Source organism: Ochotona curzoniae, unplaced genomic scaffold (assembly GCF_017591425.1).
Source record: "Ochotona curzoniae isolate NIBS_2020 unplaced genomic scaffold, NIBS_Ocur_1.0 contig_2754, whole genome shotgun sequence".
NCBI lineage: Eukaryota > Metazoa > Chordata > Mammalia > Lagomorpha > Ochotonidae > Ochotona > Ochotona curzoniae.
The window spans coordinates 14,390,684-14,411,742 of NW_024465582.1; the positions used below are offsets into that span (position 1 = coordinate 14,390,684).

A 21,059-nucleotide genomic window follows, 5' to 3' on the forward strand; every position below is an offset into this window, starting at 1 on the left:
AGTTCTGTGGAGTGACAGCCTCTGATCAGCTGGCATTAGTTTACCCATGAGGGCTCTACCCAACGATTCAACACTTACTAGTAGACCCTACTGTCCAATACTGCTATAATGAGGAAGTAAGCTTCAATGCAAATTTCTATGGGAACAAGCCGTATTTTGTTACTGCACAATCCTGGGGCAGGGGAAGAAAGGAGAACTAGAGTTACATCCTGTCTTTCTCCTTCCATCTGGTCCTAGTCTCCAACCAATGCTTCCCTGTGGCTGGACCAGTCAGAAACCAGCCCAGCAACATAGTATTCTTCCTTTTACTTTCTGAAACATTGCCTCCAGTTTATCCTCCAATTTGCGTATTGAATTTGTAAGTTTCTGTTAATGGTATTTTTAATTTCCAAGAGTCTCTCTTGTTCTCTGAATGCCTTCATTTTTCAAAATATCATCTTTTTTTTTTTTTAAGATTTACTCATCTTTATTTGAAAGGCATATTTTTATACAGAGAGGAGAGGCAGAAAGAGAGAGCTTCCATCTTTTAGTTCATTTCCCAGATCGCTGCAATGGCTAGAGTTGAGCTAGTCTGAAGCTAGGAGCCAGGACCTTTCTCTTGGTGTCCATGTGGGTGTAGGGATCCAAGGATGTGGGCCATCCTCTATTACTTTTATAACCCATACACAGAGAGCTAGATCAGAAATGGAGTAGTAGGGACCAGAACCAGTGCCCATATGTTATGCCAGGATTGCAGGCAGAGGACTAACCTGTGGTGCCACCATGCTTCCCCCCAATCCCCACATATCTTGAGGTCCGTTGACTTCTCAAAACAACCAGAGACCTGGACAACAGCTTGACAATCCTTCCCATCTTCAGGCTTTTTTTTATTATGTGTCCACAGAGTTTTTCTAACATCAATCACAGCAGATAATCTGAGTTTCCTTGTCATTGTCTGAGTTACTGAGTTACCTTTCTTGCAAAGTCACCATGTCACAATCCTAAGAACCACCCTCCATCTCCATTTTAAGAAAATTAAATTAACTAGAACCATTTACTACTGTACCCATCCATCAGAAAAAAAATCTCTGGTATATTTTCATTCCTCCAGCTTTAAACTACAAAAGGCTGGCTTTTCTGCTGCTGCAACTGGCCCTCATTCTATGGTATGTAACTGCTTGTACATGCAGAACCCACTGTTGTATACACAAATTAAATAATTGCAATGTTCTGTGCCCAACTCGCCTTTGCGAAGATCCCACTGCAAATGTGTCATTTTTGCAAACACAAAATTAGAGCCTAGTTTTTAAGAATGGATCAGTATTTCTCCAATGAATTTCAAAGATTTTTTGGGTAGTGTTCAAAAAAACATTTTAGTTATAAAGTATGCATAGTCTATTTTTTTTAATGAAATAATGCTACATACTTAGCACTTTAACTTTCAAATCCCGTTTCATACTTCTTAATGTGACTTCTGTTCTCGACTTGGAGTAGAATTTGGTAAATGCTGTTTTTATTTCTAACCAGGCATTCTGAGCTGGGTTGATTTTATAACCTTGGATATTTGCTCTTTTGAGGTTAGCAGGCCACCCATAACGTGTTTTTTCTTCTCATTTAAAAGTTGAGAATTTAACTAATTAAACAAACACACAGCAGTGTCCAATGCACAGAAGTATTGTCAGGGAGGTGAGATGTGACTGTGCGTACTCCCTGCCTTCTCAGGTGTCCTGCTGACACTGAAAATGAGGCAGGATCCTGGAGAGCCAGCCGGGGTATTTGAATAAGGACAGGGTTTAAAGAATAATTGCTTCAAGAAGCCAGCCATTACAATCTGGAAGGTCCGCAGTGTTGCAAAGCAGCGCTCTCATTTCCTCCCGGGAAGGGCAAGGCGTAGCCGTGAGCTGTTCACATCAGTGCGTGTTTTGGCCTAGAAGCGGTGTGGAGGAGTGACTGTGGCTGGAAAGTGATCAGGCCCTCAATAAAATCTCGGCTGGACACCTCACACCCTCTTATCTTGCACGATTTGATTGCATTGGAAATGTTTACTCTGTTTAGTGAAGGAGAAAACAGTAGCTAGGTAGGCCGTGTGTCAGAGTAGGCGGAGCCTCGGTCTCAGCCCTCCCCTCCAGCCCCTCCCCTCTTTAAGGCAGTTGGTGGAAATAATTTGTCCAAATGAAAAGGTCTTTTCAAGGCATTGGAGGACTTGGCTAATTGTATTTGAGAGAATAAAGCAAAACCACAAGCTGTCTTTTAACGACAGAAAAACCAGGAGTTCACATGCTCACATAATAATCGGATTAGTTTTGTTGGGAAAATGTAATTGGGCAGGCATGCTTGGCTTATGGAAAGTCATTCGTTTTCTCCTGCTAATGAAATTTCAGTGGGATTTCAAAGTACATGCAAATAATGCTATATGGAATTTTTTTAAAAAAAATCACTTTCACTTTCTGAAAATATAGAGGATAATTGCCTTAAACTGCTTATCCCTGAAATAATAGCTAAAATTGTGCAAAATTAGGCTGGTGGTAGGGTTTGGAAATTCACGGGTTAAAGCGGTTTTTGGTGTGTGAATTAAGTATCTGCTTGCTTGTGATTGCCACATATTGAGGAGGGGTGATGGATTTATTAATTGTAAAAACCCTGTGGAATTAATGCAATCTGAAAATATTCAAGAAAAGGACCCCCAGTACCTATGAAAAAGGACTTTTCCAAGTAATGCGGTTTGTTTTGTTCTTTTGAAAGACAGTTACTGTTTTTTTTCTCATTATATATGGTGATGCAATTAATTTCAGTTAGAAATTTTGCAACGTTGCTGACAATATACTCAAGTATGCATGACTAAAATAGCAGTGCAGTGTGAAAATCTTGCGCAACGTGAAGACTGAGCTTTTTTCTTTCCTTTCCCCACCCCCGCATTGTTACTGCAAAGAGAAGGCCATTTCATCTCATTTAGCCAACAACTTCTTCACCTTTGAAACATACACATTTAAATTGTTTTTTTTTTTTTGTTTTTTTTGCATAGTCATATCTCTTCAAATGTGGAACAGGGACCCGGGAGCTATTCAGGCTGTGGAAAGAACATATGCCATCTCCAAGCATTAACCCTTCCAGTGGAAGGGAGGAAGCCAGGGTTCAGCTCACGCTTATTTCCTCCGCCGCCTTCATTGCGCCCAGCCCTGGTACCCCTGGGGTCGCAGCATTCCTCTTTCTTCACACTCTGCACAGACATGTGGGGCTCCAGGGCTCTGCAGGCCAGCTTTGCCAGGGGCTAGCTAGTAAATGAAAAGGAGGAGCCTGGAAATGGAAAGTGTCCAGTGAACAGCCACGAAGGTGGCCTTTGGATGTCCAGGAGATTGCAGACTGACAGCAGCTCAAAGATAGAAGTCCCTCCTACGGGGAGCCTCTCTAGTAGGTCATCAGGGTACCCGGTGGTGAAGCAATGTGCGGCTGTCAGCTTTGACCCTGCCCCTACTCTCCATGAATCTTTGCGCTTCACCAACAGCACAATAGCAAAGCAACTGCATTTCAAGTCACTAGGCAGAAGCCAGGAAGGAACGCCCCAGCATCAGGCTTCCAGCTTGGAGGAAGCGAGGCCACAGGCCACTGCCGGCTTCCCTCCAGGCCGCTGGGTGAACACAGGCCACTGCTGTTGGAGGTGGTAGCAGCCAGGAGTCTTTAAAGTCTTAGGGCAGAAAGTTCTAGTTCATGAGGCTGAGTTGTGTGGGTAGATGTGGTACGGGGCCCAAGGTCGTGGTTCAATAAATATTAATTGATGGACACGGAAACAATTGATGACCCTAGGGCTTGCCACCTCATGTGCCAAATGGAGAAAACCACCGGGAGTTGCTCTTGGAAGTTATGAAAAATGACCGTAAAAGGGTTTTAGAAGCCTGTGCGCCTGGAGCCGTACTATGCAAAGCCAACAGCCGTGCAGTGTGGAGCCAGAGAGCCCCGTGGTGCTGTGAGCCGTGGGTGGCAGTGGAGCTAAACGACATCCTTGCTGGGGTCTAGGCGATTGTAAAAGAGGGGAACTAGAATAATACATTGTTTGGGATTCTTACTGGTTATGAAGTTGGAAAGTAGCTCAAGCTGTAGGAAATTATTTTGGGTTATTATTATCAGTTGTTTAATCTTTGGAGTTTTCTCCACCCTGCCTACGGTAAACGTGCCTCATTATATGAGGCTCTGACCCTGCCCCACCCCCTGGCAGGTATGGGAGGTAGGGAGGACAGGGACCAGCAGAGGATTTTTTTTTTTTTGGTGGCATAATAAACAATTTGATTGTTAGCCTCCATTTGGGGACCTTACTTCTTCTATGCAGTTGTCCCTGTGTGGGGTAATTACTGCCTCAATAGAGTTGGGTAGTTGTTTTTTTAGGCTATCCTAAAGATCTTGGAAAGATTTAATTTCTTTATTAGTAAGCAATCCCTCGTCGTGTTTGGCGTACTAACTTGCTCATAGTTGTTGTATGAGTCACGTTTATCCTACTCCTAGGTCATATTCCCTTTTCTGTAGCCAGGACCGAGGAGTATTTATGGTAGTCATATGGCCAGGATTTGCTTAGATTGAACAGATTTCAGACACTTTTTCTCTGAGTGCACCTGTGTGTTTGCTGATTGCTGGATCCATTTCTTACCGTGCATGTGCAGGTGGAGATAGGATTGAAGGAAGGTTGCTGATTGGCTTCTGGTGTACACCATCAGCAGTCACTGCGCTCTTCCCTTGGTAAGAGTGTGTGCTGATTGCCCTTGGTTGCTGAAACATGACCATCTCCAACTTCTCTGACTACAGTGCTGTGTTCTTCTTAGTCTTTTCTGATGATGCTTCTTTCTCACTTGATTTGCAAATATTGGTCTTTGTCAGGATTCTTCTCTTAAAAAGTTAGCTGTGTGTGGTGTATCCACTTGCCTGGGTGGGGAGGATCACAGTTTATATCTCTCACTTCTCTCTTGCATACAGCTGTCTCTCCCAGCTGCCCACCAGCCCACTGAATAGCACCATGTCCACCTCTCTTGTGTCCCTTGTGCAGTGCCCTGAGACTCAGCAACCAGGAGGGAGAAACGAAATCTGAGCTCAAAGGACTAGATCCTCCAAAGGGAGGTGCAGGAAGACTAGAAGATTGTAGTAAAAATGAATGCTCCAGGGATTTTGAAAGTTTGGAAGTTCTAGGTGATGTTTAGCTTCAGATTCTTGCTATCAAAGGGCAGTGTCTGGACCAGCAGAGCAGCATCACCTGGGAGACTGTAAACAGGAGGGATCTTCTCTGTCCCTTCCCTTGTAGCAACTGACTCTGAATCCGTAATGGACAAAGATTCCTAAGTGAACTGTACACGCACTGAGATCTGAGAAGTTGGTCTTGAGTAGTGCCCAATTGTGAGTTTATGGGATTCGATGGTGGTCAGGGAATCGCAAGGCTGAATAGAGATGATCTGGGAGAGTGAAGTGGCTCTCTGTGATTGTACTGATGTGGGTGGAGAGGAGAAATGCCAACCACAGGCAACTTCCCAATGCATCCATTGTGCTTGGGAGCGAGGGAGGGCCTTGCATCAAATGATCCTGATGCTTTGCATAGGATTCTTGGTGTCTCACTTCTTTAAATAGAGCCTGTCTGGCTAGGGACTTCTGCATCCCCTCCTCTTTAAATGTACATTTCAGCTGTTGAAAAATTATCACAGGTCCTTAAATCATGATCAACTAACTCTATCAGCAGTGGAATTGATGAGCTTAAGTCCCCTTTCCCCCAGTTTTATGTCAATGTACAGATTTTTTTTTTCCTCCAGCAAGCCTAAAGCGTACTTTAACAACTGAGTATTCTGTATTACCTTTTCTTTCTCTGGTCCTATTTTATTGATTCTTAAAATAATCATGATTGCTGAGACACACTTCTCTGAGGGCTGATTTGTCCTGTTGAATCACCTAAACCAGAGGCTGACAGACCTGGTTCCATGCTGCTGAGTGAGAGGTGTTTAAGGATGCCTTGCTTGAAAAACTTAAACACTGATGAGGCCTTTATGCTGTCTGAGCCAGGAGCCTTGAATTCTGGTTGCAGCCTGGTTACTCCCTTGACATGAAGCTGCTGGAATCCGGGAGTCAAACCTGTGTCTGCCTCTCATCCCCACAATAGACTGCGTGGGGCCAAATGAGCCCTAAATTCACTTCAAGTTGTGAAATTTTTGTGATTCTGGAATTCTTTCTGCTTAGGGTAAGATAATGCACCTCCTAAGACACGTATCCAGGAGTCTGTCTCGCGCTATGACTGATGTGTTTATTGAAGTCAGGTTGTCCTGTGTTTCAAAGTATTGGGAATATCTTCATCATCACAGAATCATGATGTGTCTGCACCAAGAATATTCTGTATAGTTTTGGTGGCCCTTTAAAAAATTGTTTTTATTGGAAAGGCAGATTTACAGAGAGAAGGAGAAAAATATCATCCATTCACTGATTCACTTCCCAAATGGCTGCAATGGCAGGAGCTGAGCTAATCCAAAGCCTGGAGCCAGGAGCTTCTTCCAGTTCTCTCACATGGATACAGGATTACATGGACTTTGATAATCCTCCACTGCTTTCCCAGGGCATAGGCAGGGAGCTGAAAGGGAGGTGGGGCAGCTGGGACAAGAACCAGTGCCCATATGGAATGCTGACACTTGCAGGTGATGATCAGCCCGATGAGCCACTGTGCTGACTCCTAGTTTTGGTAACTTTTAAAACAGAAACGATACTTCTCGTTTTAGCAGGGTAATTTAGCCCTAAAGGCATTAAAAAAAGAAATGGAATCTCTTTTAATTGTTCAAGGCAGTAAGACAATTTTGTGATAAAATGTGCTAAAAAGATCAATTTCTTCAAAACACAAATATGTAGCAAGATAGAGCACGATGCAACCTTGAGAGTAACGAGGCTTCTCTTTGAGTGTTGAAGGCTTACCTGAATTCTCACACAATAGACCCAAAGGAGTACTTTCAGGATACTTGCAAGGAGTTACTATTTTTCTCCTGATATTAAGAACACAAAGCTTATTATTTGTATAGTTTCCGAAGATTGTTTTAAAATGGGTTCCAGAATGATTTAAATCATTTCAATGATGCATCCCAAGTGGGACTGAGGGAGTGTTGATAATTTGGGGTGCTGCCTTATTCTTTTAGATTATTATTATTGTTATTTAAAGATTTATTTATTTTATTGGAAAGGCAGATGTACAGAGAGGAGGAGAGAGAGAAAGGAAGAGCTTTTGTCCAATGGTTCACTCCCCAAGTGAGCACAATGGCTGGTGCTGTGCCGATCTGAAGCCAGGAGCCAGGAACTTCTTTCCGGGTTTCCCCGGTGCAGGGTGCAGGGTCCCAAGGCTTTGGGCCGTACTCGACTGCTTTCCAAGGTCACAAGCAGGGAGCTGGATGGGAAGTGGAGCAGCCGGGATTAGGACCGGCGCCCATATTGGATCCCGGTGCATTCACGGCAAGGACCTTAGCCATTACACTATAACGCTAGGCCCAGATTATTGAAATATATAAATGTGTTCTTCCAAAAAAGTTATTTTGGTTCAATTATAAGGAAAGACAATACTGAACTGAATAAAACAAATGAAGATCTTGTTTTGTATTTTTCATATGTTATAAATGCATTCACTGGTGTGGAAAAGCTTTCATGATTTCTCAGATTCAATTGTTCATTTTAGGAATTGATTAATAAGAAGACTGTTTAGAGCACTGTACACACACACATGCACAGAGTCCAGTGTAACAAACTTCCATGCTGCCATCGCTCACCTCTCCCGATCAGCAGCCCAGTCTGGCTCCATTTGTAACACTTTTCCCCTCATCATCCCCTGACAATTTTGAAAGAGCTCCAGTGCATCATCTTAATTGTTAATAATTTAGTATATGTACAAAACATCAGGCTCTTTATTATTTCATTCAAATAAAGCACATATGCAGTGAGAACCTGGATCTTAATGGCACAATTTGATACTTTTGATAAGTGCTTCCTTCTGTGTGAGCACAGAAAAGATAGAACATTTATATGATCACGTACAGTTCTTTCACACACCTTTTCAGCCAGTTTTCACTACCCATCAGTAAGCATCCTTCTAAGTTCTATCACCACACATTAGTTTTGGTCATTCTTGAGTTCATGCACATAGCAAATACATATTTTTCCTGATTTCTTTTACTTAATATGCTATGTATGAGATTTTGCGTACTATTGTATACATTTGTAGTTCCTTCCTTTTTCTTTTTTTTAAAGGAATTGTCTTTTACAGTATGATGCTAGAATTTTATAGTATGATGATCTAGAACTTCCACTTCTAGAATTTCCATCTGTTCTTTCATTTAGCTTTTGCTTGCCTGTTGAGATTCTTTATTTGGTCCATCTTTGTGCCTTTCTTTTTATTGAAGTATTCAAATATTTTTACTCACTGCTTTAACATTCTTATTATAGCTGATTCCAACATTTGGGTCATTTCCAGGTCACTACCTAGTCATTTTTTCCCCTTTGATCTCTGGACACTTCCTTGGCCCTACATATCAAGTTTTTTTTTTAATTGTAAAGTCAGATTTATAATAGAGAAGGAGAGACAGAGAGAAACATTTTCCATCAACTGGTTCACAACAGCCTGAACTAAGCTGATTCTAAGCCAGGGACCAAGAGCTTCTTCTGGGTCTTCGACATGGGTACAGGGTCCCAAGGCTTTGGCCCATCCTCCACTGCTTTCCCAGCTATATTAGCAGGGAACTGGGTCTGCAGTGGAGCAGGTGAGATTTGAAGTGGTGCCCGTGTCTGTGCCAGCATCACAGGCAGCAGCTGCACTTGGTGTGCCACCATGTTGGCCCCAGTTTTACTCTTTCTTAAGGTAACCTTGTTTTGGTTGTACTTTTTAGTTTTAACATAAATCCTTTGTCTTTGGACATAGTCTTTACTTCTAAGGTGTGGCCCGGGTAAATTTCTGCTGGAAAGCTCAAATTATTTTCCAAATCTTGTTACTTGGTCGTACTCAAGCTTCAAGTTCTCTCTCTTGCCCCTGATCTTCTCCTGATAGGTTTGCATTTATGGTTTTGCCCATGTGAATGTCAAATCTTGACAGGCACATAGCCTTGGGGGAAGAGGGGTCAGTATGTGTGCTAATGGCTGGGTCACCAGCTTCCCAGAGATATGTCTGGCTGGATCCTGGTCAGGCAAAGGACATTCATCTGTCACTTGCTCATCTGAAAGCCAGGGACAGTTATGCCATGATGCATGTGCATTTTTAAACTAAGCCTTCCGGGATGATGGGTGACAAGCAGCATCCCTAAGTGACGTGCGTGTGCCACATTAAAAGGGCAAATATATCAGATGACTGAATTCCCTGCATGAGTGTTGAGAGAGTTTTAAAAAGCTGGTCTCCTTCACTTGTGGTTCTTAAATTAAAGCTCATGGAGTCCTCCTCAATGTTCCACGTGAGTGGACCCCAGCAGCTTCCCTGCTAGGATTGGCTGCTCTCAGTGGATTTTGTGTGCCAACCCTCTGACCTTGTCTTCAACTGTCACTGCTGTGGCAATCATCTTGGGAGATGAATGAATAGCTCTACCTCACAGTCTCCCTAGGACTGCTTTAGTTGCTGGAGTTGTTCTGTTCTAGGCGATGTGAGAGCAGACAAATGTGCTGCAGTTTGTGCAGGTAACCTCAACGTAGCCAAACACGTCTAGGGTTAGAGCTTGGCCCAGGCTGGAGATAGTTATTTGGGATGCTTAGAGCAAAACTCCCACCTTAAGGAAGTCATTAACTTCAGTTTGGGGAGAAAGAAATTTGCTAAGTATGCTGGGGTCCAGGGCAGGGCTGGGTATAAGTGGAGACCTAGGCTCTCAACTTGACCATTGGTGAGCTCTTGCCGCTTAAATTCCTTGGTGTTCAGCTGGATAAGGATGAAAACTTTCAGCTTGACTTCTTACTAGATGAAAATAAGGCAGCAAGGGCTCAAGTGTGAATTCCATGGTGGTAGGCTCATAGGGAAGGGCAGGCATCGAGTGTCTCCCAGTAGGTGGGAGGGTCCCTCTGATATTGAGGTGGTTGTGAGACTTTCAGTTTCATGGTTGAAAAGGAAATTGCATGCAGGCAGTTCTCAGCTGCTTCTATCAGATATCCACAATCTAGAGAACTCTTTTTTTTCTAGAAGAGCTGAGACACACAGCATACTTTGCTCACTCTTTTGGAACATGAGCACTGAGGAATTCAGCTCAGTATGTTTGCCTCCCTTGGGGATAAATGAGGAAGGCACTGTTCTCTCTCAGAGTGTTTCTAGGCTCAGCTAAAAAAGTGAATGAACAAGATGATCTCTATTAGCTTTCCCCATGCTGGGGGACCAAGAAAGACATAGATAAATACAAGTGACTGGCAGATGCTATCAGAGAAGCATGTCAGTATCAAAAATTGCATCTTTCATTGACATACCAGCTGCTAGCCAGCGAATTGGGATGCAATGATAAGTTAATAGCAGTATGCTGCCTTTGGGCAAACTTCCCAGAATGAATAGAAGATGGTGAATGCTCTTTAGCATGTTTGAATGCCAGGCACTTTAATTACAGCGTAAATAATGATCATAGGGAAGCTAGGCCCTCATGGTGGTCCACTTCACCGCTCTGTGTGTGCATGTCCTTGTAGAGTGGTGGTGCTGTTGAGGGCAGACTACAAACTGCAGTGTTCCTCTAACCCAGCTTATCCAGCATCTAGCAGAGAAATGGCTGTATTTAGGGATTGCATGAAGAGTGTGGTTAACGATGATCAGGAACGACATTCTGGTTAGAAAAGATGCTGGATGCTAGACCAGGGATTCCCGTTTTCTGCAACAAACAATAAAAACATGTTGGGTACCAGTCGGGACTTTGAGCTTCAGGTGTACAGTGTCAAGGCACTGAGCTGATGACCTTGGTTCTTTCAGTTCTGAGGTTCAGCACAAAGTGTTCTCAACGTAACTTAGTACTGTTGAGGTCTTTTGTTTTTTGTTTTTTGCATTTGCCCCCTTAATTTTCACATCTAATTTTCAGTGTCTATAATGTGCTAACGGGCTTTCCTCCCATTAGAAAACACGAGTGAATGTGAGAATGTTCTTCTGGAGAAAAGGCAGTCTCTAGGGTTTCACTTCTGGCTGGAGGGGCCGATGAGGTAGGTGTGATGAAACCTCCCCCGCAGCAGGCTGGGGTGCCAGAGAGCCTAGGTGGGATCAGCAGGTCTCTTGCTGACTTTGGCAAGAGAGGGAGACACTCAGCCGCTTTGAGAGAAGAAGGTGAATTTCTCGATCCACTTGCAAATCAAGACAGAGGGTGCGTTTTCAGATCTGGGCATGTGTCCTCTCTGTTGGGACAAAGCCAGTCAAATTCACCTTTCTTGGCCAGATGACTGTTCATCACCTCAATTTGTGGGCATGCTCAAAGGTTTGTAAATGCACATGACAAAGGAAGAGAGCAGAAGGGCCCGATGGAGAGGTGCTGAGGGACACGTCCAGGACTGGGGATGACCACAAGTGTGTGGCCCTGGGCTAGGATTTCAAGAAGGTGTATGGAGGGGCTCAGCTGCTGGACATTTAAGCAGTGACCATCCTTGAAACGAGGAGCTTCTGCAAACAGACAAGCACGGAGAGCAAGCAGGCTGAGGTCAGCAATGCCCTTTTGAGGAGGGGGTTAGACCAAGCCCCTACACTACTCGCATTCTGTAACACTGTAATTCCATATAGCAAGATGCTTTCCATGCAGTTATCAAAGGAAAGATATATTTTAAAAATGCATTGTGGCCTGAGAATTAAATGACACGATTAAACACCACTGATTAAAATTCATCAGCAGGCATAATTTCTCAAGTCATAACAAACTCATGGCCTAAGTGAGAAGTTCTTATTCCTTTGGAAAATAGAATTAGCATAGTCAAAGCAGCAGAAAATTATCTCTGGCTGGTAGATTTATTTTGCATCATTCATCGCCTGTGAAATTAATGATTCCAAGACTTTTTGCTTGACAGTTAAAAGCAAGAGCCAATGCCTACTAGTGGTTTTCATGGCCCCAAGAACTACTTTAAATATATTATGTCTGCTATTTCCTTTAGTCTCTAGAAGAAATCCATGGGATGAGTTGCTGGTGATGATCAATTTGATATAGGAGGTTGAGGATTAAAAAGATTAAGAAAGGTGTTGGAGTGAATACTGGGTTGCGGGTACACCCAGTTGAGGTCTGTGAACCAACCCTCTCTCTTGCCCTCCTATTCTCTCAGAGGGCCAGAGGAACTGACTAAGTTGGACTGTGTCTATTGTACTTGGACAAAATTCATGGCGTGGCATTGTGGAAATCTGAATGAGGGGGCCTTAGTTTCTATTAAGTGTGTGCTTAACAGCGATATGGTATGTTCCACCTTTAAGAAAAACCACTGGCTTTCTCATACTGCTATTGGGAATTGAAGATGAAGCAAGATTTCCAGGATGATCACTCTACCTTTTGTGGGTAACAGCCACGCTGAAGCGAATAGTGAGTGCTGACTTTGTCAGACCCCATTCAGAGTCTCTTACACTCATTCATTCATTCATTCATTTAAATCTAGCAGCAACCCCATAGATAGGTACTAGTATTTCCCTTATGTTCTAGATGAGCATCTCAAGGTGAAGAGCATGTACAGAATCACAGCTAGGAAGTGACAGAGCATTTTGTTATTAGAAACTACTTCTCAGCACTGAATCACAGAAACTGGAAATCCATTAGGGTGGGAGGAGTCCATGGAACTTGACAGTGATCTGTGCCTACTGGAAATGCACATTGGAATTAGGTGATACAAGAGGTTGCTTGTGGTTGTTTTCTGACATGGTTTCTCCCTAAAGATGGGCAAGCGGTGCCTTACCCAGGAGTCCCAGCGTGGTCCTCTGTGGAGTGCCTGATTCATTCTCCTGCATTGCATTCTCATCTCTTTTCCCCATCCCATCAGAAAGTTTGATTATCTGGTACTTTTTTTTGGATTTTTAAAAAATTAATTACATTGCATTATGTGACACAGTTTCATAGGCTCTGGGATTCCCCCAACCCCTCCCCCTATGGTGGATTCCTCCACCTTGTTGCAGTATTATAGTTCAAATTCAGTCAAGATTCTTTCATTGCAAGCATATATTTGGTACTTTTTAAAATAAGAGTATGTTTGTGAGCTACTCAGTGTTTTGACAGTTGTGCTGTATCATTAGAACTTGCCAACGGGTGTTTATGATTGAATTAAGGGAAGAATTAAAGTAAACTGAAGCCGTGGTGTGTTGATTGGAGACAACCTCCATTCTTCAGTATGTTCTCCTGGTTCTCCACGATCCACTTCCCCTTGCCTCTCCAATCATGGCTACTGCTGTGAGCTTGTCCTTCCAGCTCCCCCAAGCCAGCAAAACATCCAGAGTTCCTAAAATACACTAGGCTGTTGAAATGGGCAACAGGTCTGCCCTTTCCCATATCACTCTGTCTTCGGTATTTTTCCAATATCCCAATCAGTGAAACACCTCTTCATTTTCAGCACTCAGCCAGCTTTCACCACCACTGTTAAAGCTTGTCTTGTCTGTTCCTCCTCCACCAATAATATCAACCAAATACTCTTTTGTATTCTTATTGTGTCCTGAACAGGTCTGTAACAACACCAAAGAGCCTTCTCAGTCCATCAATCTGCCAAGTAATCGTAGTGGCATTGGCTTATGATTTTCTGAAAACTTAATATGTATCAGGTTTATGATACTCATCACTATGCTACTGTGTCATTCATGAAGAGGCTTCAAAAAATTTGTGGAAAATGGAATTAAGAGATCAGTTTATTTTGATATGAACAATTTTGAAATCCAAATCTATAGAAAAATGCATAATATAAAGGCTTAGATTTCAATAGCATATTATGAAAAGATATTATACAAAGGCACCCCAACAAACTTATCTCAATTCCAATTGTCTATGTTTGAAATACACTGGTAGTTCTTTCAACTATACCCCAAAGCAGTTACTAGTCTCATTGTCAACATACAGAGGAAAAGAAGTTCAGAGAGATCAAGCAACTTTCCCCAAGTTCACAAGACTAGTGTTTATGTTTATTCAACTGTTAAATTTCTTGCAGGTGAGGGTTATTTGGAGATGGGACTCAATTGCAATAAATCAACAGCCCAAGCCTATTGTCCACTCCCGCCCCTTGAGCTTAACAGGGAGAAGGAGTAGCAGTGTGGTAGGAAGTAGTTAGATGCATTGGAACCACTAAAAACTCAGTTGGAAGGAGAACCTGAAACACTGCTGAAGAGAGGATGTGAACACTGGGCAGGCAGAGATGGCATTGTCTACCTTTCTCTGCAACAACTTTTTTTTTTTCTCTGTATCTTTGACACTAGCATGTGAGCAGGTGGTTCAAAAGGAGCCAAGGATTAATGAATGGATCCAACTGTTATTTCAGTCATGTTCCACATGTGAGAATGGTGTGATCGTGAAGGTTTTTGAAGGTGGAGAAAGTCCTGTGGAGGTTGGACTTAGGTTGGCTTGAGTGGCAGAGTGAATGTGGGATAGGAGAACATCTGTGCAGAGGGAGCCATCACAGCAACCCATGTCCCTGGACTACCTAACCTGGTTACCATGCACACAGTATTCTTGATTGCTATAATGTCTGCTTTACAGATTCCCCAACTGGGGAAGGACTCTCCTTATCCATCTAGTTCCAGGAAAGCCATAACAAGACTCTTACCAGTTGCCCACCTCTGCAACTGCTCAGAGACCCCCAATCTCTCTTGTTAACTTTCTTGATTTGCTCATGTAGTTCCTGAATGAGAGTCATGTGATGCTTGGGCTCACCCACCTGTGGTTTCCTTTACAGGTCAACATGTTTGTTGAAGGATTCCACGATGCCATCCTGCTCTACGTCCTGGCTTTACACGAAGTACTCAGAGCTGGTTACAGCAAGAAGGATGGAGGGAAAATCATCCAGCAGACTTGGAACAGAACATTTGAAGGTGGGGATTCAGACTGTAAGACCCACTGAGCTGCTTCTTCCCAGGTCCTGTGTTGTTTTTTTCCCTCCATTCCAGCTATGAGGCCTTTCCTGTTCAACTGTAAAGAAAAGATAATACATCAAGATCAACTCACTTTACACGCTTGTTGTGAGAATCTGATGATATAATGCTCGTGAAAAGTGTTTTGAAAGTCTCACTGAAACAGGAAATATTTCCTCTCCTTCTGGTGGTTTAGATAACAACTCTATGCTTTAAAAGATTTTTATTTATTTTGAAGTGCACAGTGATAAGAGAGACAGAGAGATCTTTCATCTATGCTCCACTCCCCAAATGGTCCAATGGCTGGGCTGCTCCAGACTGAAGCCAGGAGCCTGGAACTCCACCTTGGTCTCCCATTTGGGTGACAGGAGTTCAGGTACTGAAACCATCTTCTGTTGCTTTCCCAGACACATGAACATGGAGCTAAATTGGAAGCAGGGGAGCCAGGACTTGGACCAGCACTCTGATATGGGGTGCTGGTATTACAAGTGGAAGCCTAACTTACTACTCCATAGTGCAGGTCCAGACTCTAGGCTTCTGAAAATTACTCATAACACAGGGCTGGCATCGACAGACATCCCATATGGGTGCCAGTTTGTGTACTGACTGCTTCACTTCAGCTTTTGATCCCTGCTTATGGCCTGGGAAAGCAGTGGTGGATGGCTCAAATCCTTGGACACTTGTACCCTTGTGGGAGACCTAGAAGAAGCTCCTGGCTCCTGGTTTTGGATCAGCTCAGCTCTTTTGAGGTCTTTTGTGGAGTCAACCAGTGGATGGAAGATCTTTCTGTCTTGTCTTCTCTCTATATAAAATCTGCTTTTCAAATAAAAATAGCAGGAAGTTGGAATCAGGCACTGGAGAGGGAGAGTTCACTCCTACTGGGATGCCAGCATTTTAACTGCAAAGCCTGACAAACATTTGTAATGACAAAAACAAGGATTACCAAGTCGTGATATGGGGCCCATTCTTTCCCATTTGGATCTCATCCATGCACTGCCATGGCTTGTGTTCATGCTGTTGGAAAAGGTGGGATAGTGGGGAGGTGTTGGGTTCAAGCTGGAGCTGTCTGGGTAGTAGGTATGGCAGCATTGGTGGATTTCATTTATTCCTGATGGCTTTATATCTTCTCCAAAACCAGAGGTTGTCTCCTTTGATTTTAGATAGGATGCAGGACAAGGGCAATAAAATATCCAGGGTTGTCTGACTTGCCCTTTGGCTGCTTCAGCTGAGAAGCTGGAATCCAATAGAGCAATTCAAGGGGCATATTAGGACACAGTTAGGTTTCCCAGAAGTTGAGCACAATACACTGAGAAACTGGTGTGTGGACACAACCTTTGGTAGTCCATATCCTGCTCTCAGCTTTAAGTGCATGGTGTGGTGATTTGTTCTTGGTCATTTGACAGAGGGACAGGAGCCAGGGTTGGGGGACACAGGAGGGCAATGCTGAGGGAGAACAAGTATTCACAATAACCTGAATATTTAGAACCAGGTCATGGGCTAAGTTTTCTCATAGTCCATCTGGATGATTCCCTTTGAGGATCAGGTCTGCGCAGGCAACATGAAATGAGTCCCAAAACAATCAGCTGTAGAGTTCAGTCTAAAATTAGACTCTCATTTGTCCACATGGAGAGATCATTGAAACCAAGATGGGTTTTGGGCCTGAATTGTATGGAGAGCCCATTTTATTTGCCAAACAATCACCCATTTAAGAGTAGGCCCAAAAAGGACTCTAAAGGTCTCTATGTGAAGAAAAAAATTCCCTAACCTTCCTGAAATTAAAACCGATTTTAATTTTAATGACCACTGTAAGTGACCATTAAGTTGTTAAGGGAAAAACACTCTGGATGTTATTGGACAAATTTGGATGTTTATTGCCATGAAACCTGTGATCAACTCTCCAGTCTTCCAATAAATGGCTTGGGAAGAGGCAGAGCTTCCTCTGTGTGAGAGGTCAGGGTGACAAGGTAAATAGGCCTGCGGCTCAGACCTGGAGCTTTGCTACAGGCAAACAGAAAGGAGGGTAGACAATCTCATTACTTATGTACAGGGAAATTCTGCTGTGAGCCCCACAGTCTCACCTTATGGGTGATACTCACGGGTTAAGTCTCACTTGGCATTATCGGCCACCCTGAGGCATCTCACCCCATTTCTTGGCGGAATTGTAATAGCATAAAGATGTAATGAGGTCTTGGCTTACGAGGGCCAACTTGTCTTACACAGTTCTCTGCAAAAACACTTTGCCAGGCACGCCTTGGGAGTGAATAACAGATGGTATGGGAGAGGCCACGTGCTTAGAGACCAATTATTTTTTAAAGAAAATCATATTTGTCACTATAAGTTTTATATGTTGTCCAAGTATGCACATTTGAGATGTTTGTGTCTTTGTAACTATTTTTGTCTTCATACTAAGACCTGAAAATCAAGATGGATGGTAACTCCATTCTGTTTCCAGCAAAGAAGACCAAATTCTGGAAAAACCAGTGGGTCTTCAAACCACAACCCAAAGGACAGTAAACCCAAATACTGTCCTCTCCAGACCACACTGGATGATGGAACTTTCCCTTGGGATCCTTTCCCTAGACTTTCATTTGACTAGAGGAGTCAGGACTTCCGGAAAGGGCCAAGTCAGTAGAAACACCAGCTGAAAACAACACAGACTCTTCCACCATGTAAGAGGAGAGGACGCGAATCCTGTTTGTTCATTAGAATGTGGCTGTTGTCTGCATTCTCCTATTCAGTGACATATTTAATATTAGTCACTGATACATAGTTGCTTTAACTTAATGAATTACCCTAAGCCACCATGAATTATTTTCCCTAAGTCACCACGGCTGGCAAAAGCAAATTGGTTCCCAGCCTTACCTCTAGCTTTCTTCCTCTGTATACATGGATTGTAGCCGCAGAAATCTCAAAGTTCTAGTCCTTTTTGACTCTTGTGCTTCTCTAAAAATGGGACCACCCTCCCTGCCTAGAACATGCTTATTTCTTCATTCCCCCAGTGTGCCTTTCCCTGTTTTTAACTGATTCCTCTCTAATTCTCCAGTGGGATGAATTCTCCAGCCTCTGGGGGCTGTGGGCATGGCCTGGTGTTCTCAAGTGCAGCAATAAGAAGAGTAACTGCAAAGAATAGTTGTTGTGCATTCCTAATCTGAAGATCCAAAATCCAGAATCCGAAATGCTCTGCAGTCTTGAGACAGCTTGTGGCTCTATGTGGAACATTCCATATCATGAAGCTTTCATGCAGATAGTTATTAAAATTACCATTTGAAGTTAACTTTAGGGTGTGAGTATAAGGTATACATGGAATTTCATGTTTTGACTTGGGTCCTGCCCCCAGGAAAATCTCATTATATCTATATCCAAAAAACTTCAAACATCTCAAACACTCTAGTTCACACATTTCTGTTCAGGGATACTCAACTTGTGGAAGAAAACAACCAGCTTCTCTTAGGCAGGTGTTGAAAGTGCTTGACCTGCTTTATCTCATTGAACGAGCCCCACAGCCTCCAGCTTTTCAGGGGTGGAAGCTGAGGCTTGCAGAGCTACCTAGCCCCTTGCCCAAGGTCATGAAGCTGGTATGAGTAAAACTCTGGGATTCAAATGGAAGCAGTTAGATTCTGGTGGGAACACACCGATTTCTTAGTCCAGGCTACTCCTCCCTTGAGTGGAGAGAGTGCTTGAGTCATCTTAGTGTCATCTGTAGCACTAATTCATCAAGCAGTCATCTTCCGGATCACATCACTAGTGAATGAAAACGACCCTGAGAAAAACAGAAGAGGCAGTCTCTAGCTATTGGCTCCAGCAACCTATGGAGCAGGCTGGGTGTTAAAGCGCACACTATGTGGTGTGTCCACTGAGCACGGGGGCCTGGGATGAGCTTCTTTTTGTCCAGGGACAATGCAAACCCATGGCAAGTGTGTGAATGCGCTGTACTTGTCTTTCTTACTCTGTAGGGTAAGAAAAATAAACACAAAATTCTAGGATAAGTAGACTGCATCCAAGAAGAACTTTAATTTTTAATTTTTTTGAAAACATATTCCCCAAAGATGACTCATTATTTTTTTTTTAAATGGAATGCAATGCTAAGAATTTAGGAATGCAGATGGAATTACAATGTCTTTCCAAATGCCAACAAGAATGTTCACAAATGATGAGATGCCCTGTGGGAGGAGTTTTTTTTTCTTTTTTTTAAATCCTGTCAATTCATGTTCTTGTTTTCATGGGCAGGTGGACGTATTCCAAGTCACTAACTTGGAGCTCCTACCCTCTCGTCCTCTAGGGATTGCCGGGCAGGTGTCCATAGATGCCAATGGAGACCGATACGGGGACTTCTCTGTGATTGCTATGACTGACATGGAAGCAGGCACCCAGGAGGTGAGTGGGCCGCCGCTCTGCACCACTTGCTCCTTCTGTCTGTCTGTTTGGACTCTGAGAATGTAGTTGCTCTTTTGTCTGAAGACCTATCCCCTTTAAACAAAAACGAGTTGAAAATATGGGGGAAGGGTGGGGGAGTGAGGAGGGATTCTAGGAGATGACTCCCTTTTGGTTGAGGAAAGTCTTCAGGAAAGGATTCCATGTTTATTCTGAGCAGGGAGACCTATGTGGTATACACCAGGCATCACACCTCACTCTGTAGGAGGCTTGGTGGAGACCAGGGGTGGAGTGCACTGGTACCTCTTCCGGGACACTTATTTTATTTTTGGTGGGTGGATGTTTTCAAACTGAGCGCGTGTAAGTCTTTCAAATCATGGCTTGTTTCAGGGTAGCAAGACAGAAGAATGTTCTGGCTGCAAAGAGGAGGCTCCAAGGCTTATGGGGGTGGGTGGTCTCCTTGTAACATGTAAATTGTATCAACGAATCATTATGTGTTTCTTGCTGATGTCACATGACAGCCGTAAGGACCAGAGAAAATATCTAGAGAAGTGCCACATAAACTTCAAATGATAAATACACATGTATATACTAAAGCTATATCAATATGGAATCTATATGCACAAATGTACAAATATATATATTTGTATACATTATATTAATATCACACAGTCAACATACATATTACATAAATATGTGCATGGATTACATGACACATGCATATGTCATTTGCATGAATATGTGTGCATACACATATGCTATCTATGTATATACACAAGCATGCAGTGTTTCAGCATATCGTGCCCCGAGGGCCCAGGGTCCTGCTTCTGCTTACCTGTTGTGGGCTCCAACATGTGAGCCTTGCTGTCTTCCTCTTCGTTGCCTCATGCCTGCCTCTGTGGGAGAACCCAGACTACCCAGGCTCCCTTGTTGTGTTTCTGGAATGATTCCCATCTCCTCCCCTTTGCGGAGTTTCCTCTATGTTCCAGTCTCCTCGCTAGGAGAAGGTGGGGGGTGATGGTCTGTCACGGTCCATTGTGAGGCTATATAGAACACTTTGTACTTGGTTGGTGTCTGCCAGTGACTGTTATCTTGCTCGGATCTAGAATTCTTCTCATTGTGACCTGACAGACCTGTGAGATCGGCCTGGACCTCTAACAGGAGAAAGAGAGAATGAGGGAGAGGCCGCAGGGTACCCAGGAGCTGGGCGTGCTTGTCCAGACAAAAGAGAAAAAATTCCTGAGAAGCTGGTTTCTTTTAGAAGGTTCTTCCAGATACGGGTTTGAACAGTTGATTCAGCAGTCATTTTAACCAGAAACTGAGGGGTGACCCTGGGCCTGAGCCTTTAAAGACTAATTATTCCATGCATCCAAGGAGCTAATGGAAGGAAAGAATTCAACCCAGAAGAGGGGTGAGAATCAGTGAGTTCCCCAGCGGCAGACTGGAACTAGGGCCAGGGAAGGTCACCTCTTGGAGACAGGTTGTCCTTGAAGCCTTGGGGTATTCTCATGCATGCCGAGTTGATTCAGGTGTGGGACTGGGTATCCATAGCTGCTCAAGGGTGTTCTGTGGGCCCTGGGTCTCCTTCACTGTCCTCATATGTCCGCTGAGTCTTACTGATCTAGAGATCATGAGGGCTGCTCTGGGCAGATGGTTGAGAGAGCGCTCTGTCCATTGAGCCATAACTTTAAGCTCGTTGATTTTGTAGGAAAAA

At 43.5% G+C, this 21,059-nt stretch overlaps 1 protein-coding gene across 6 annotated transcripts in view; it reads left to right on the top strand.

The window, feature by feature from the left end:
* Window positions 1-21,059, top strand: part of NPR3 (natriuretic peptide receptor 3) — a 58,386-nt gene that overhangs the window by 28,307 nt on the left and 9,020 nt on the right. For all 6 annotated transcript variants that reach the window (XR_005883525.1, XM_040977445.1, XM_040977446.1 and 3 more), the window contains 2 exons: window positions 14,800-14,935; window positions 19,254-19,348. Coding sequence is in view for 5 of the 6 variants with exons in the window: in XM_040977445.1 (XP_040833379.1) it covers window positions 14,800-14,935; window positions 19,254-19,348 (231 nt within the window). In the remaining variant the exon portion in view is untranslated. The remainder of the gene's footprint in view (window positions 1-14,799; window positions 14,936-19,253; window positions 19,349-21,059) is intronic.